The sequence below is a fragment of the Ascaphus truei genome, chromosome 2 (genome assembly GCF_040206685.1).
Source record: "Ascaphus truei isolate aAscTru1 chromosome 2, aAscTru1.hap1, whole genome shotgun sequence".
NCBI classification, from domain to species: domain Eukaryota; kingdom Metazoa; phylum Chordata; class Amphibia; order Anura; family Ascaphidae; genus Ascaphus; species Ascaphus truei.
Genome location: NC_134484.1, coordinates 81,007,052 through 81,024,196, shown reverse-complemented (window position 1 = coordinate 81,024,196; position 17,145 = coordinate 81,007,052). Strand labels below are relative to the sequence as shown.

General features: G+C 41.5%; 2 protein-coding genes across 4 annotated transcripts in view; one reads left to right on the top strand and one right to left on the bottom strand.

Annotated features, from left to right (window-relative positions):
- Positions 1-3,734, top strand: part of E2F5 (E2F transcription factor 5) — a 32,110-nt gene extending 28,376 nt beyond the window's left edge. For both annotated transcript variants that reach the window (XM_075582997.1, XM_075582996.1), the window contains exon 9: positions 861-3,734. In XM_075582997.1, coding sequence (XP_075439112.1) covers positions 861-970 — 110 coding nt within the window. In that variant the 3' untranslated portion in view covers positions 971-3,734. The remainder of the gene's footprint in view (positions 1-860) is intronic.
- Positions 2,907-16,417, bottom strand: RBIS (ribosomal biogenesis factor). Of its 2 annotated transcripts, none has more exons than XM_075583000.1 (4): positions 16,280-16,417; positions 15,210-15,326; positions 13,395-13,505; positions 2,907-3,833 (listed from the first exon to the last, which is right to left on the bottom strand). In XM_075583000.1, the coding sequence occupies exons 2-4, from the start codon at positions 15,321-15,323 to the stop codon at positions 3,768-3,770; spliced, it is 291 nt and encodes a 96-aa protein (XP_075439115.1). In that variant the 5' UTR covers positions 15,324-15,326; positions 16,280-16,417; the 3' UTR covers positions 2,907-3,767. The 2 variants fall into 2 exon arrangements, with proteins under 2 accessions (XP_075439115.1, XP_075439114.1); XM_075582999.1 differs by lacking the exon at positions 16,280-16,417 and adding an exon at positions 15,948-16,240.
- Positions 16,418-17,145: the final 728 nt, after the last annotated feature.

The window sequence follows — 17,145 nt, the reverse complement described above, 5'->3', positions numbered from 1 at the left end:
TTACCTCTCCTTTTCAAGTATGTCCTGGGCACAGACTTCCCATCGTCTTTCAAGATTTCAGGTTCTAGTCCATATTTCCCTGAGGCCTTCCCTTTCTTCATGGATTTTATTGCCTTTGCTACTTATTCTGGAAGGACACACAGTACATGAGTATTGCTTTCCTCATGCTTATCATCTGCTTGATTATGCCCTTTGTTGTCTGTGTTCTTGTACAATTTCAGGCAGAAATAAGTGCAGTGATTTATTGTTGGTAGAATTGTGTGGGGCCCCAGCACTCAAAGCACAATACGCAAATTGTTTTAATCAAAACATGTCTTTTAGTTTTAAAGTATTTACAGTGCAAGTGTGCAAAGTTGCCTATCAAGAAAAAAAAGGTTCTCCAATGGACTAATCAATCTTATGTATTTATTTATAAAATGTTTTACCAGGAAGTAATTGAGTTACCTCTCGTTTTCAAGTATGTCCTGGGCATAGAGTTAAGATGACAAATACATAGTTACAAATACATAGTTACATAAGTGAACAGGGTATACATTATATAAAAGACATTGCATCCACAGTTAGAGATAATATATTATAGGCGTATGTAACAGTTATAGACCAGATTAAAATGTGAGACGGCTTTAGTTTTGAAATAATTTTAGACTGATGGTGGTTGTGAGTCTCCTGTAGACTGTTCCAGTTTTGGGTTGCACAGTAAGAGGAGCGGCCCGATACTTTGTTGAACCATTGGACTATGAACAGTCTTTTGGTGGCAGATCTCAGATAAGTGCTGCATGTGCATTGCACTGATATCCCACTGTTGTGGTTTAAGGCTGCAAGACTAACTTTTTTTTTTCTCCTCCCCCTTTTTTCCTTAGTTTTCCCTTTGTTGCGGCTTTCTCCAACTCCAGGAGATGACTACAACTTCAACCTGGATGACAATGAAGGAGTCTGTGATCTCTTTGATGTGCAGATACTAAATTATTAGATTTAATTCCTATACTTTTTGATTTCAGATCTACCTCCATGTACCCTACACTAGGTATAATTAACATATCACATTATACTTTATTTGGTTTACTTGGATTTATATTTTTGGTAAATTGAGTAGATACTGTAAGCATATCATTCTAAAGCTCTTTTATACAACTGAAGCTGTAAATTCTAGATGCTGCCTTCCTGGGGAAACCAGGATTGTGAAGACAAATTTTATTTTATTGAACAGACATAAACCCTTTGTATAACTGACGTAAAGTTGTTCAAGATTTTGTTGCATTTAATAGTCTAGCCATTGGAGCAAACAGGCTAGATGTCACACATTTTGTTTACTTGCCTGTATTGATAAAGGCGATTTTCATAGAATTTTATTTTTCTTTCCAAAATAACCTATCCTTTCCTTGCATTCTACCCTGAGTTTGTTTTTGTATAATGTGTGTGGGGAGGTATACCCTAGGTAAGGTGACCCTATGTTTTAACAATCTTGAAATCCTTAATGTCTGACCAGTGACATGTAACAACCTGGCAAGAACACATCTTGTATAGAACAAATAATTCCATTCATCGATAATGGGGTATGAGTTCATTAATCTACATTATTGTAGATGACTCCAGCAGTCAGAAGGTTTTTGTTTTTCAAATCCCAGCCGGTCTTAGCCAAAATCTGTCATTGCAGACATCTGTCAAATAAAAGGTCTGGAAGACTGTGTCGGCATATTCAGAAATAACCCCTTAGTGTTGGGATTCTTGTTAATTGAAGGGGATAATCTACCTACGTCCAAGTCGCCGTTTGGACGATTATCGGACAATAGATTTCAGCCAAGAACGGCTGCTTTAGAGGCAATTTTATATGCACGAAATGTTAAGGTTATCTAAAGACCGATGCCATTGCAGCATCAAACAGATGTGCGCTGCAAAATGTAGAAAAGTCAATGTTTAAATGACACCTCAGACAATGTGGTTCCAGTCTGCAACATAGAATATTGTATTGGTAAAGAACAACCTCTTCATGTAACACTGCAGGAGACTGTTTGGTAGGGATGAACTTGCAGCTATGGTCAGACAGTAGAAAAATTGAAATAAAATTCTATGCAATGAAAAATGTATAAAACCCGAGGAGCAGATAGCTGTACATTTCACTTGTTTGATGCTTACCTTTTATTGCAATGAGGTGGATCAAATAGGAGATCCAAAAAAGACCCTCAAGTAATGCACTCAATGTTAGTAAGATAAATTTAGATTGGACTCCATGTCCATAAAATGCATTATCTCCATAGGGCTGGTATCAAAACCAAGGGTCAGCTACTAAAAATAATCCTTCATTACATCAAATTACACTGTAAATAATAAACATTCACTGTTAAAATCCCTGTTCAGCAGCTTGGGAGATAATTTTCTTATACTCTCTCAAATCCTTATTTACATGTTTGAGATTATATATGCTAGCATTAAGTAAATCTATCCCAGCATACCACTACGCTGCCGTTCAACAACAGATTTTAACACTACTGTAAATAAACATTCACGGTGTAATTTGATGTAAAGTTTTATTTTTTATTTTTAGTAGCTGACACTTGGTTTTGATACCAGCCCTATGGAGATAATGTATATCACGGACATTGAGGCCCATCTAAATGTATCTTGCTAGCATTGAGTGCATGTGAGGGTCTTTTTTGGATCTCTTCTTTGATCCACCTTGTATACAATATATACACTGTATTATTCTCCCCATGCACCATGTGTGTTGGACTATTCAGGATAAGAAAGGGTGAGTGGTCCGGTCAATCTGTTATATCATTTTTATTGCAACACTGGATTTAATTTGTATAAAAAATGTTTATCCTAAAATTCTATCTGCAAGTTAATTATCTTTAATACTCCTTTATTGCAAAGATTGACAAGATGCACTTTTGTCCTTGGGTTTGTAAATTTTTATTTTTTATTATTATTGGCATGTGTATATGAAACTGCATTTGAGGTTGCTGTGTTTGCATGTGTAGAACTCCATTATGTCTAGGCACCAATGCGTTTCTTGGACAATCTTTCTAACGAAAACATATTGCAAGTAACTAATTCAGAATTTATTTTTCAAAATGTAACTGGTTTAATACTAAATAACAAATATGGTTTCTTTAACATTACAAACCCCTAAATAGAATTACGGTTTCAAATCACTGCTGCAAGACAGCTGTACAATGTTGGAGAGGAAAGATCACAATTCAAACTTCTGTTTTTGGCAATGTTTATTTGCTCTTAATAGCAGGATATCTTTGGTAAGAAAGCAGTAACATTTAGCATCTGTGTACATCCAGGGCATACATTCTTAATCACAATTATGAAATGTAAGTATTTAAAATAACTAAAGGCGATTTTGTTTAAAATAGAGAATTTCAGATGCTGCGAAGATTCGTAAACTACTTGTTTTCTATGCAGCTATTTAGCGCCAAAACTTTTCATTCTGGCCGAGGCCTCTGCCAAAAAAAGCTTTCGCTTTGTGAAAATCACTGCCAGTTTCAGGCCAAATCTCAAACTAGTTGAGTTGCATTCTCTTTGGTCGGGCAGATTTGTGAAGTGCCTTCTGGTTTAGCATGTTTACCCTGTCAGTGCCAAAGACATCAGCTATGTAAGAAGCTAGGCTCCTGGCACTGATAGGTAATCTCACGTCTAACATTCCACTTGTTTGTAATGTCAATAGCTGTATTCATGTGCCGATGCTTGTAAAGTTAACTTTTTAATAAATATGTACAAACTTTTTATTTTCTTTGTACTGTTAGTGATTGAAATGTCCATTACAGTTGTGATAACAAATCTGCAGTATTGTCAATATCTGGCGTTTCAGTGGCTGATTTCGAAACCTATGGGAAAGGAAGAAAAAAAAATAATTATATCTTGCAGAATCAAGAATCTTGGAAAGTTATGCACCCTAGTGGTAGTATATTTGAACAGGGTATCATTTTACATGGATCTTTTTTCATCACCTCCATTGAAGACCTGTACTGGACACCTAGTGTTATATTATATATCTACATCAAGCCTGCACAACTCGTAAAGTGAGAAGGGCCGAACTGCTCCAAGGAAAAAAAAAATTGGGCCGCACGGGTAAAATCATCATCTCTCCTCCAGCACCTCATCATCCTCATATCTCCCCCAGCACATCATCATCCTCATATCTCCCCCAGCACCCTTCATCAGTATCATCCTCATATCTTCCCCAGAACCCCTCACTATCAACCTTTGCGATACTCTCCATCTCTCATACCCCCATCTCTCCCCCTCACACAATACTCCCCTGCACACCTCCCATCACTCTCCCCCCTTGCACCTCACATCCCTCTCCCCCCCTGCACCTCATATCCCTCTTCCCCCCCCCCCCCCCCTGCACCTCACACTCCCGCACCCCTCATCTGCCCCCCCCCCTGATCACAGCGGTGGAAGCTGGCCCCAGGAGAAGTGTAAAAATAACTTGCTAGAATAGGCTATTTTGTCTTCTGACTGCATTGCTTTAATAAAGGAGTTTGTATCCAATAAAACACTAATCCGGGGGCATAAACATTTAAATGGAAGAAATACAGAGATTACTTTATTACAAGTTCAGGGAGAAAACCTACAATCCCTTAAAATATGTGCAGTACAATTCCAGTATATACTTGAGCATATTTATTTATTACCACCCACCATTATATGTAATATTTTTTTCTTGAATGCCTGAACTCTAATACAGGATTAGTTTGTTTTAGCTGCCAAAGTTATGGTAAACCAGATGACTATACCCCACTTTTAAAGCTACATATTTCTGCTGTCTGTTCCCACTTTGGATGTACCAAGGTATCATTTTTAGAACTACTAAATGAGATCTGGAAAGGCAAGATGTAAGCGTGGAATTTTTATTTTTTATTAAAGTATTTTCCCGTTCTGTTAAAAGGTACTGGTGGCTGGAATGGTCCCAGAAAAGTAAGCTACCTTTGTGGGTTGATACCTTTTTGATGGTACGAACATCTGTTGTACAAGGTTTTCTTGAGCGTAAGATTTTAAGACTGCAGATGTCTCGTCGATATTTGTGTCTTGAAAGCTTATGCAGAAGACCTAGCATTCAAATATCTTGCCACTTTTATGAAAAGCCACCATAACTTCTTTAGCAAAGTGTGTGCGTTTTCTCCCATTATCCAACGGCCCTTTGTGAAACTAAGTTATCAGGTCTCGCATTTTTTGCACACGATACAAATATAGTTTATTTTCCTGATCACCCTGGCAGTGGGCACCTTTGGGTTAATCCCTTCTCACTCTAAGTAGGACAGGAAATAGACTTTTGCAGGTAGGCCATATACCTGCACCTTAGTCTTTTTCCTGTCCTCACAGCTAGGAGTAGGATTTTTTATTTTCTAAAGGGACTCACCTACTGTACCTTGTGCAGATATCCAGGGACCTCAGCCTCTCTGCCCTGAAGCTCCGGTCAACTCGCCCATGCGGTGGCAAGACGGAGACCCCAGGTACCCAGTACATTCGTGGGGTGGAGAGCAGCTGCAGCCGCGGGCCGTGGAGGCTTACATGCAAAGGAAGCCCCATTACCAGACAAAGGGAGAGGGAGCATAGCAGCTGCAGCTGAGCCGCGTGAAGGCTCAGACTCACCGCACTAGCGTCTGGTACGCTGCGGTAAAGAAACCCCCAGGAGCCCGGTACAGCGGGGGGGAAGCAGCCACAGCTGCGAGCCGTAAAAACGCTCAGATTGACCGCGCTAGCGTCTGGAACGCTGCGGTAGAGGGAACAGTGCACGGGAGCGCGCGCGTCACGTTCCGGCCGGCGGTTGCGTGCACAGACACGCAAGCCGTGCACGAGCACTAGAAGTGACGGACACACTGTGTGTTTGTGTGTGAAAGAAAGCTGCAGCATGGAACGCTCAGCAGTGAGAAGCCAAGTGCTGGATATGGAGACTTCTAAAAAGTTCAGTTCCCAAGACTAGGTGAGTCCTTAGTTTTAGTACTACATGGGAAAGAGAGAGGATCTATATACTTTAGGGTGTATATTTAGTATTTATTTTGTTTTATTAATATAGCTAAGGGGAATCCTGCAGCATAAGAAAGAAGCTGTGTGAAGATTGTCTTAAGGCAGCAGCTGGGGATTCTAATGAGCAGATGAGCACCTCTCTTGTACTAATTAAGGAGGCAGTTGTACTAATTAAGGAGCCAGTTAAGCAGAGTGTGGATGCTGCTGTTCAACAGACAGTTAACCCTATGCAGGAAAGGTCAAGATCCTAAACCAGTTTGGATAAGGGAAAAGGCTTTTCATCTGATGAATCAGACATAGAATGCTGTCAGGTGTCAGAAGGTGAATTGGATTCATCAGATCAAGATATTCAGGAGGATGAATCTGAATTTGATGTAGAAATGGTGGACCCGCTCATCAAAGCCATGAGACAGGCTTTAGCATTTAAACTTTCTTGATAAATAGAGGGTTGCAACCCGTTGCACTTTAAGTTTTTCCATTAAAGAGTATGTTTGCCAGACCTGCTCTCCTACATTTCTCTTAAGTTCAATATAGAAAAACCCCGCTTCAGCTAAGTACAAAGTAATAGTGTGGGGGTAAGGTGCTAATGGGTGACGTATAAGGTGAGTAATAAAGAAGCAAGAACCCACTATAAGCACTCAATACCCCCTGATGTATGATGTGAAATTTTAATTTTTTTAATGCTATACTAATTAAAATAATGGGTGGTAAAATTCAACAATTGACACACATATATATGATACCCTATGATGAATATATATGATATTCCGGGTAACTAAGTAAGGCGACAATTTGAGGTTAATTGGATCAAACTGTCCCAGTGAGCCGGTATATTAGTGGTTAATTAGGTGTATGCTGGTATCAGTGAGGGGCTGTTCAATACCTGTCTCAGGTGTCAGATAGGTCCCAGATGGTGAAGGTGAAATGTGAAAGATCATACTATGCTAGGTACAGACAAAAAGATCAGTATTTTAAACCAGTGTGTGCTCACTTTGCAAATCATGAATCCATAATTGGAAAGTATAGACTCTCTCTACAATCCAACATGTAGCCACCTAACAGCAACTGGTTAACTCCTGAATAGTAAAGGAGTGGGCTGTTAAACACAGAACACAATGTGCAGAGGCTCATAGACTCCTATAGGCAGTGTGGTTGTCAGTATACCTGTGCACATATTCATGAATGTGCGTCCACTGTCAGGAGTGCTAATGCCACTATAAAGCTGTGTATGGTGGAAAGAAACCTATCTAGTATACAGAAAAAGGTTTCATGGTGGATACGTATAGCCACCTAACAGCAGCTAATTAGCTCCAAAATAGTAAAGGAGTGGGCTATTAAACACAGAACACAATGTGCAGAGGCTCATAGACTCCTATAGGCAGTGTGGTTATTGGTATACCTGTGCACATATTAATGAATGTGCTTCCACTATCAGGAGTGTTAATGCCACTTTAAAGCTGTGTATGGTGGAAAGAAACCTGTCTAATGTGCAGGAAAAGGTTCCTTGGTGGGTACTGAGTAAGAAAGAGACACTGTTATAATACTGCCACAAAGCAGCACTGAACACACTGTTAGTAAACTGCTAAATGAGCATGTGGTATACAGATCCAGTGAAGGTAAATCAGTCACATATGTACCTTAAAAATTCACATAAATCACCTGTGTACTAGCTGATGAATTCATAGAGCTAATACCACTCAAATGCAAACGCCGTGGCTAATATACCCCTAGAAACGGTGTGGCTGTTGGTATGCCTATGCACATATTAATGAATGTGCTACCACCGTTAGGAGTGCTGGTTACACTAATGCAACAAAACAACAAGGAAAATCAAGCAGCCCTTGCCTCACCATGCGTCACCGAGTCACCACAAAGACTCCTGCCCAACATTGAAGGGAGTACACGTTAGCCGTCTGGCAGCTGTTTGCTCTGGAACTCAATAATGCTACCACGTGAATACTGACGGCGCGCGTGCACGTGACAGATGCCGACACGCGTGTTTCGCAGTTAGAAACGCTTTCTCAAGCCTTGAGAAAGCGTTGCTTTGTGGCAGTATTATAACCGTGTCTCTTTCTCACTCAGTACCCACCAAGGAACCTTTACCTGCACATTAGACAGGTTTCTTTCCACCATACACAGCTTAAAAAGTGGCATTAACACTCCTGATAGTGGAAGCACATTCATTAATATGTGCACAGGTATACCAATAACCACACTGTCTATAGGAGTCTATGAGCCTCTGCACATTGTGTTCTGTGTTTAATAGCCCACTCCTTTACTATTTGAGCTAATTAGCTGCTGTTAGGTGACTATATGTATCCACCATGAAACCTTTTTCTGTATACTAGATAGGTTTCTTTCCACCATACACAGCTTTATAGTGGCATTAGCACTCCTGATAGTGGACGCACATTCATGAATATGTGCACAGGTATACTGACAACCACACTGCCTATAGGAGTCTATGAGCCTCTGCACATTGTGTTCTGTGTTTAACAGCCCACTCCTTTACTATTCAGGAGTTAACCAGTTGCTGTTAGGTGGCTACATGTTGGATTGCGGAGAGAGTCTATACTTTCCAATTATGGATTCATGATTTGCAAAGTGAGCACACACTGGTTTAAAATACTGATCTTTTTGTCTGTACCTAGCATAGTATGATCTATTTCACATTTCACCTTCACCATCTGGGACCTGTCTGACACCTGAGACAGGTATTGAACAGCCCCTCACTGATACCAGCATACACCTAATTAACCACTAATAGGGATTACTGTATACCGGCTCCCTGGGACAGTTTGATCCAATTGTCCTCAAGTTGTCGCCTTACTTAGTTACCCGGAATATCATATATATTCATCATAGGGTATCATATATATGTGTGTCAATTGTTGAATTTTAACACCCATTATTTTAATTAGTATAGCATTAAAAATTATTTTTAAATTTCACATCATACATCAGGGGGTATTGAGTGCTTATAGTGGGTTCTTGCTTCTTTATTACTCACCTCATACATTTCTCTGCTGTGCGCTCTGCACACACTGCATTTAGATTGGAAGATACTGAAGAATTGACCCACAGGAAAGAAACTGTTTTGGGTCAAGAAAAAAAAAAAATAGTTGAGTTTCCTATACATCAGGTGATCAAGGACCTTATTCAATCAGAACTGGCGCGGCCAGACGCCAAAGTATTTACATCTAGAAGATTTGGGAAAATGTATCCGTTTCCACAAGAAGGTCAAATTGTCGGATGTTACCCCAAAGGTGGATACTGCTAAATCCAGAATAGTAAAAAAGACCACAATCCCAATAGAAGAGGCTGCATCATTAAATGACACTATGGATAGGAAGATGGATTACGTATTGAAAAAAGCATATGTTACAGCAGGAACATGCTACAAACCAGCCATAGCAACAACGTCAGAAGCAAGGGCTATGCGAGTGTGGATTGCCAACATAGAAGAGGCAATAGACAAGGGTATAAAAAGTAGTGCTATTCTTAAGGCACTGTCCGAAGTAAAGTGGGCAACAGACTACATAGCAGAGGCCTCGTTGGATGCGGTAAAATTAGCAGCTAACTCTATGGCGCTAGCGGTATCAGCAAGAAGGGCTTTATGGCTCAGACAGTGGATGGCTGACACAGCATCAAAGAACAGCTTATGTGGATTACCATTTGAAGGTGAGTTCCTATTCGGCAACAAACTGGATGCCATAATAACAAAAGCATCAGGAGGTAAGAGCACTTTTTTACCTCAGGAAAACAGGACCAGAAGATTCGGTTTCCAACTGGTTAATAGAAACCAGTATAAGGAATCAAAGGCATATAGACCTGGCAGGTCGTTTCCAAGATAAACAACATGGAGGGGCAGCCAGAACTTGCTTTTTCGAGGCGCCAGAGGAAGAGGATCATTTGCAAAGAACAAGTTCACATGAAGGTCAAAGGGCCCAACAGTTGCCAGTAGGAGGGCGACTGAAGCAGTTTTCTGCAACATGGGCCCAAACAATACAGGACAATTGGGTATTAGAAACCATTCGTCAGGGGTGCAGTATAGAATTCAAAGAGATGCCAAGAAGAAATATGGGCCTAATAACATGGATACAGTCCAAGGAAAACAGAAGGCAAATGAATTCGGCTTTAAAGAAGTTATTACAAGCGGAAGTAATAAAGAAGGTACCTCAGGAAAACAGAGGAAGTGGAATTTATTCCAGAATATTTCTAGTAAAGAAACCTACAGGGGATTGCAGAGCAATCCTAGACCTAAGAAAGGTAAATTCATTCTTGAAAATAAGAAAATTCAAGATGGTATCACTGAACCTGATTATTCAAGAAGTACAACCAGGAGACTGGATGGTGGCGATAGACTTAAGAGGCTTATCTACATGTGCCCATAGCAAAGGGACACCAAAGATTTCTAAGGTTTGCAGTAAATCAAGATCATTATCAGTACACAGCACTGCCATTTGGTCTGGCGACTTCCCCAAGGACGTTTACAAAGGTTCTAGCCCCTCTAGTGGCAGAAATGAGAGAACGAGGGGTAGAAATATACCCATACCTGGACGACATCCTGGTAAAATCAAAAAGTCTGGGGAAACTACAACAAGATCAGATCAGAAGATGGTCATAACCTTCCTGGAACAGCACGGTTGGTTAATAAAACAGAGACAAGAGTCATCTCATGCCCACTCAACTGTTAAGATTTCTGGGGGTAGAATTCGATACGGTAAAAGGAGAAGTGAGACTGCCAGACGCAAAGAGGCAAGACATAGCCATGCAAACAAAGAAGCTCAGGAAAGCTGCCAGAACTTCAGCAGAAGAATGCATGAGGCTTCTAGGAAAATTCGCTTCAACAGTAAGCGTCACAAAATGGGCAGCACTACATATGAGACCATTACAAAACAATTTTGCAACAATGGAACGGGAATCACAAAGACACAAGACAAAGAATCTTGTTACACCCACACAAAACAGGAATTAAAGTGGTGGGAAGATACCCGAAACCTGGGAAAAGGACAAACACTACACCCAATACAGTGGGTAAGAATTACAACAGATGCGAGCAACGCAGGTTGGGGTGCCCAAATGGGAGAAACATTGGTGCAAGGAACCTGGACAAACCAGGAAAAGCATCTTCCATCAAATCTGCTGGAACTAAAAGCAGTACAAAGGGCCCTAGAAGTTGCCAAGACCAAATAAATGGTGGCTATATAAAGATAGAATCGGACAACAGGTCAGTTGTCAAGTATATAGCCAAACAAGGAGGAACCAGGAGCAGAAAGCTGATGAACCTCACAGCAGAAATCCTTTTTTGGGCAGAGCGCCACTTGTCGGAAATTACAGCCATACATATCCCAGGACTGGAAAATGTCACAGCAGACTTTAAGTCGCAACATCATACACCAGGAGAATGAGCATTAGACCTACAGGTGTTTCAAGAACTGGTAGAGCAATGGGGTCAGCCAGACATAGATCTCATGGCGACACATCAGAACCGCAAGGTAAGGAACTACTGTGCCAGACAGTTTTCATCCAAGTGCACAAAGTACAGATGCTCTCAGTTTCAAATGGGACTTCAAGTTGGCATACCTGTTCTCTCCAATTCCCCTAATTCCGAAAGCAATCAGGAAAATCAGGGAAGACCAAGCAGAGGTGATATTTATAGCACCATACTGGCCAAGAAGGCTTTGGTTCACACACTTGGTAAATATGGCAGTAGATACACCATGGCACATACCAGATCGCAAAGGACTGATGCGACAGGGGCCAATATGTCATCCGAACGCCAAACAATGGGCCTTGACGGCATGGCGATTGAGCGGGAAACATTGAGACTGAAGGGTTGTTCAGACAAAACAATCCAGACCCTTTTACAAGCAAGGAAAGGTTCCACATCAAAAGTATACCATAGAATCTGGCTTTGCTTTCGCAAATTGGTGTGAAAAAGAAAAACAAAATTTCCTTTCACCTAGAATTGTGTCAATAGTAGAGTTCCTGCAAAAGGGATTTGAGAAGGTCTCAGTCTTAGTGCAGAAAACTGTACTTTCAATGAGCTATCAGCCTTATTGGAAAGAAATCTGGCAATGGAAAGATTAATCATCAGGTTCTTGCAGGCAGTTAAAAGATTAAGACCTCAAATCAAGAACAGAGTACCGACATGGGACTTGTCTCTAGTATTGGATGTACTAACGGTAGCTCCGTTTGAACCTATACAGGAGATAACCTTTTTAAGCCTATCATGGAAGATGGCGTTTTTGATAGCAATCACCTCAGCAAGGAGAGTGGGAGAACTACAGGCTCTATCAGCCAATGAACCATTCCTAGTCATACATCAAGACAAGGCTGTGCTCAGACCAGTGCATCAATTCCTGTCAAAGGTTGTATCACAGTTCCATATGAATCAAGAAATTGTGATTCCATCATTCTGTCCAGAACCAAAGAATAAGAAAGAAGAAAGACTACACAAATTAGACGTGGTAAGATGTCTAAAAGTGTACATGGAAAGGATGCGAGATATCAGAAAGTCAGACAGACTATTCATCATACCAGAGGGACCAAAGAAAGGTCAAGCAGCATCAAAGACAACAATTTCCCAGTGGATAGTGTCTTGTATTTTAAAAGATTATGAAAACAAAGGACAAGATAAACCTTTGAACATTAAAGCTCATTCTACAAGGGCCATGTCTACATCAGGGGCATTTAAAGCCCAGGCTACACCAGGACAGATATGCAAAGCGGCAGTCTGGTCCTCATTCAATACATTCTTGAAATACTACAGACTAGACGTACAATCATCAGCTGACGCAAGCTTTGGTCGTAGAGTGTTACAATCTGTAGTGAAATAAAGTGTAAAGTGTATTAATAAAGGTCAAACTGATAAAGGCATTAACTGGTGGTGTTTATTTCTGATGTATCCCTCCCTAAAATTGTCACTGCTTGGGTATGTCCCAAAGGTGCCCACTGCCAGGGTGATCAGGAAAGGAGAAAATTTAAAACAACTCATCGTAATTTTCTTTTTCCTGGAACCATGGCAGTGGGCACATAGGCATTAGACATTCATAGGGCGGGTAACTATCAGTTATATTTTTCAGCTATGGAAGAATCGTAAGACTAAGGTGCAGATAGAGGGAGGGGCCTTATATGGCCTACCTAGAGTGAGAAGGGATTAACCCAAAGGTGCCCACTGCCATGGTTCCAGGAAAAGAAAATTACGGTAAGTTGTTTTAAATTTTCTCCTTTCTGTTCTATGAAAGTTCCCTTAAAGTATTATATGGAACATTACATTTTCTATACAGTTGTTGCTGTGCGTCTAGTTTAAGGGATTAAAATCATTCATTTCCAGGAACAAAAATTTTGCTGGCTGTTTTACCAGTCTAGGGAAAAAGTAAATGTAGAATATTGCTGCCAAACATAATTACCACATTTTTCTTCATGTGTTTGGACGGATTGCCCTTTTTCAACTGTGAAACATCCTTCTGTATTGCTGTAAAAGCCTTGTTCACTGTGCTCACTGCAGTTGCAATATGTATCTGTAAAATATACTTGCATTATTAAGGGAAACCAATCAGGATCAATTTCTCACCCTATTCTATGTTTAACAACAAAGTACAGGCATACCCCGCATTAACGTACGCAATGGGACCGGAGCATGTATGTAAAGCGAAAATGTACTTAAAGTGAAGCACTACCTTTTTCCCACTTATCAATGCATGTACTGTACTGCAATCGTCATATACGTGCATAACTGATGTAAATAACGCATGTGTAACAAGCTCTATAGTCTCCCCGCTTGCGCACAGCTTCAGTACAGGTAGGGAGCCGGTATTGCTGTTCAGGACGTGCAGACAGGCGCATGCGCGAGCTGCCGTTTGACTATTGGGCGATGTGTACTTACTCGCGAGTGTACTTAAAGTGAGTGTCCTTAAAGCGGGGTATGCCTGTATAACTATTTCCAGTAAAGGGGAAAAACAAAAAACAAAGTGCACGACTCGTACTTACACTACTTGCTTCATAAGAATCTGCATGGATCCCTGACTAAGTAGAGAACTACGAAACGCGTAGGATTGTTTTATTGTGGACACCCTCTCCCATACTTATCACTGTGTTTTTTACCCCGTTTGAGCTACCCGCGGGACTTTGCTAGTATATAGCGTGCCTTGGTGATGTCGTCATCCCGGCATACTATACGGATAGCATGGAGGCCGTGTTGCTCCGTGGGGGTTATCGGTGTAGGAGAGCTGGTTCCAGTGTTGCTTCTGTGTAACCCTGTGGATACTTTGTTACGGACTCTGTTACTGGGGACAACTGGATACTTTGCAGCATCAGCCGAGACAGGCTTCTGACTGGACCGGATGCAGTGCATGCAGATCCTTATGAAGCAAGTAGTCTATATCGTATATAGTGGTAACGTACCCTAAACATGCCCTGCTTGTTTGATTTTTTTGGATGTGCATTTTTTTCCACACTTTATATTGTCACAATATATGTACTTAATTTACCCTATGAGAGTCGTGGTTTATTTTTTCTTTTTTTCTCTCTCTCTTACATACTTCCTTGTGTGATGTTGAGCCATCCACTCTAACAGGCTGCAGACTCTACAAATGAGTTAAGGTTTTTGTATGTATATTTAATATATCTATATCACTTATTCACTATATGGAATACAACTGTTTTGTTGAATCGGCAACCCCACCCACTGGAATGTTAATGAGCCAAGGGGACAAAAAAGATCTTTTTGTTCACAGATGCATCAGATTCAACCTCACCCACTCCAGCGTACATCTGCGTTGCCCCAAAAGGCGCGCAGCCAAAGGACGTGAGCCGTTTTCTGATGTTAAAGCTGCTCTATTTCTATCTGAAACTCACAAGCCCTTTATCCCCTGTACCCAATTTTCCTACTTTATATGTCTGTGAAGTGACTGTATAACCCTGTTCTTTTATTGTAACCATGTATTTTTTATAACTCTGTGACCAGGACATACTTGAAAACGAGCGGTATCTCTCAATGTATTACTTCCTGGTAAAACATTTTTATAAATAAAATAAACAACTGTGTTCCTTTAAACCACTTAATGCACTTTTTACATATCAATTCATTTATTTGTTATAGGATTACAATTTTGTAATGTTTTCAGTTAGTGCGCAGTTTGTTTTCCCTATTTCCAGTAAAGATCTATTTCATACTTCCAACAAACCTAAAACTTGACAGGTATTTTCAGAGTTGCAATACTGACCTTCTTAAGATTTGTTTTCACTGGCTTAGCTTTATTTTTAGCTTTCACCGTTTTACTGTTTGCTACATGAAATACATTCTTCTGTTTTTGTCCTCTCGCTTTACCTTTTGCCATTGTCTATGGAGATATGAGAACAGTTGTGATTCAAAACAGCTGTAGAGATAACCATTAAGTACATTGAGAACCTACAACCCCTTAAAATAAGTGTGCAGTACAATTACAGTATATACTTTATATATTGATTCACTACTACTAAGTTAATTTTCGTTAAAGAAGTGTATCACTATGTTCCCTATTCCACCGTAACGGCAAGGAAGGCATTTGTTCAGGTCAACATATTGGTTTCTGTACTGGTGCTTGGAGATTATGTAAGAGGCAGAATTTAGAATGTAAGATCTGTAATTAGGAGAGTGCTATGATTTGGGGAATAGTGCTCACTAGGGGGAGCTGGAGGAGTGGTGTGTACATTTATCATTGGCAGTGGTCAATTGCAGTCTCTTTAACCAATCTTAAAGGGTTGGCAAGTATCACACTGCATTTCAGATACAAATGTACTACATGGTTTCCACACTCGGGTGTGGAGGGCAATAATAAAAACCTCAAGGAACGAATCAAAATGCAAATGCAGCCTGCTAGGTACTGCAAGTTTTAGGAAACTAGATGCAAACGTTGCGACGGCTGCACACCGCACAATAATAAAACGATGTTTTATATAATGTCACATGTTCTGGGTCCCACCTTTTGAAACTCGAGACAAACCAGGACCGGTGAACAGCCCTAACTAATCTTTCTGCCGGTTAGTGACATGCAAGGGCAGACGATCTATTAAAGGTAAACGCAATTTACAGAGAGAATCAATAACACAAAGGGGAACCAGTCCTGTAATATGAAAGAAGCGCGTGTTAAAGCAGATCTGCCTCTCACAGGGAGCCCAGACTAAACATCTGGGGCACCGCCAGCCTTGTATACAGTTCATCAATATGCTATATGTATACATATATCATACACGAAAGTATATAGGGTATTGATTGGTGGGCTGCGCATACACCTCCCCACTCACCATAACTTACCTTGTGTAACACGTGGTGTAAAGTGTGACATCATCAGCTTGCGACTAAATGTGAGGGAAGGCAGGGGACTCCGCCCCCGGTTCTGGGCGGGCAGAGTATAGGCGGAAGAGGTGGCATGTTAACCCCCTCGGTGCTGCAGGAAGGGCAGCAGCGCGTGGCTCTGCAGACATGTTAACCCCCTCAGTGCTGCAGGAAGGGCAGCAGCGCGTGGCTCTGCAGACATGTTAACCTCCTCAGTGCTGTAGGAAGGGCAGCAGAGTGCAGACATGTTAATCCCCTCAGTGCTACAGGAAGGGCAGCAGCGCAGACATGTTAACCCCCTCAGTGCTGCAGGAAGGGCAGCAGCGCGTGGCTCTGCAGACATGTTAACCCCCTCAGTGCTGCAGGAAGGGCAGCAGCGCGTGGCTCTGCAGACATGTTAACCCCCTCAGTGCTGCAGGAAGGGCAGCAGCGCGTGGCTCTGCAGACATGTTAACCCCCTCAGTGCTGTAGGAAGGGCAGCAGAGTGCAGACATGTTAATCCCCTCAGTGCTACAGGAAGGGCAGCAGCGCAGACATGTTAACCCCCTCAGTGCTGCAGGAAGGGCAGCAGCGCGTGGCTCTGCAGACATGTTAACCCCCTCAGTGCTGTAGGAAGGGCAGCAGAGTGCAGACATGTTAATCCCCTCAGTGCTACAGGAAGGGCAGCAGCGCAGACATGTTAACCCCCTCAGTGCTGCAGGAAGGGCAGCAGCGCAGATATGTTAACCCCCTCAGTGCTGCAGGAAGGGCAGCAGCGCAGACATGTTAACCCCCTCAGTGCTGTAGGAAGGGCAGCAGCGCAGACATGTTAACCCCCTCAGTGCTGTAGGAAGGGCAGCAGCGCA

Coding starts and splice junctions, on each gene's coding strand:
- RBIS (XM_075583000.1), bottom strand. CDS start 15,323: ATGGCAAAAGGTAAAGCGAGAGGACAAAAACAGAAGAATGTATTTCAT. Junction 13,506..15,209: donor TGAAAACAAATCTTAAGAAG/GTCAGTATTGCA, acceptor TATATTTTACAG/ATACATATTGCAACTGCAGT. Junction 3,834..13,394: donor AACACATGAAGAAAAATGTG/GTAATTATGTTT, acceptor CCTTTCCCATAG/GTTTCGAAATCAGCCACTGA.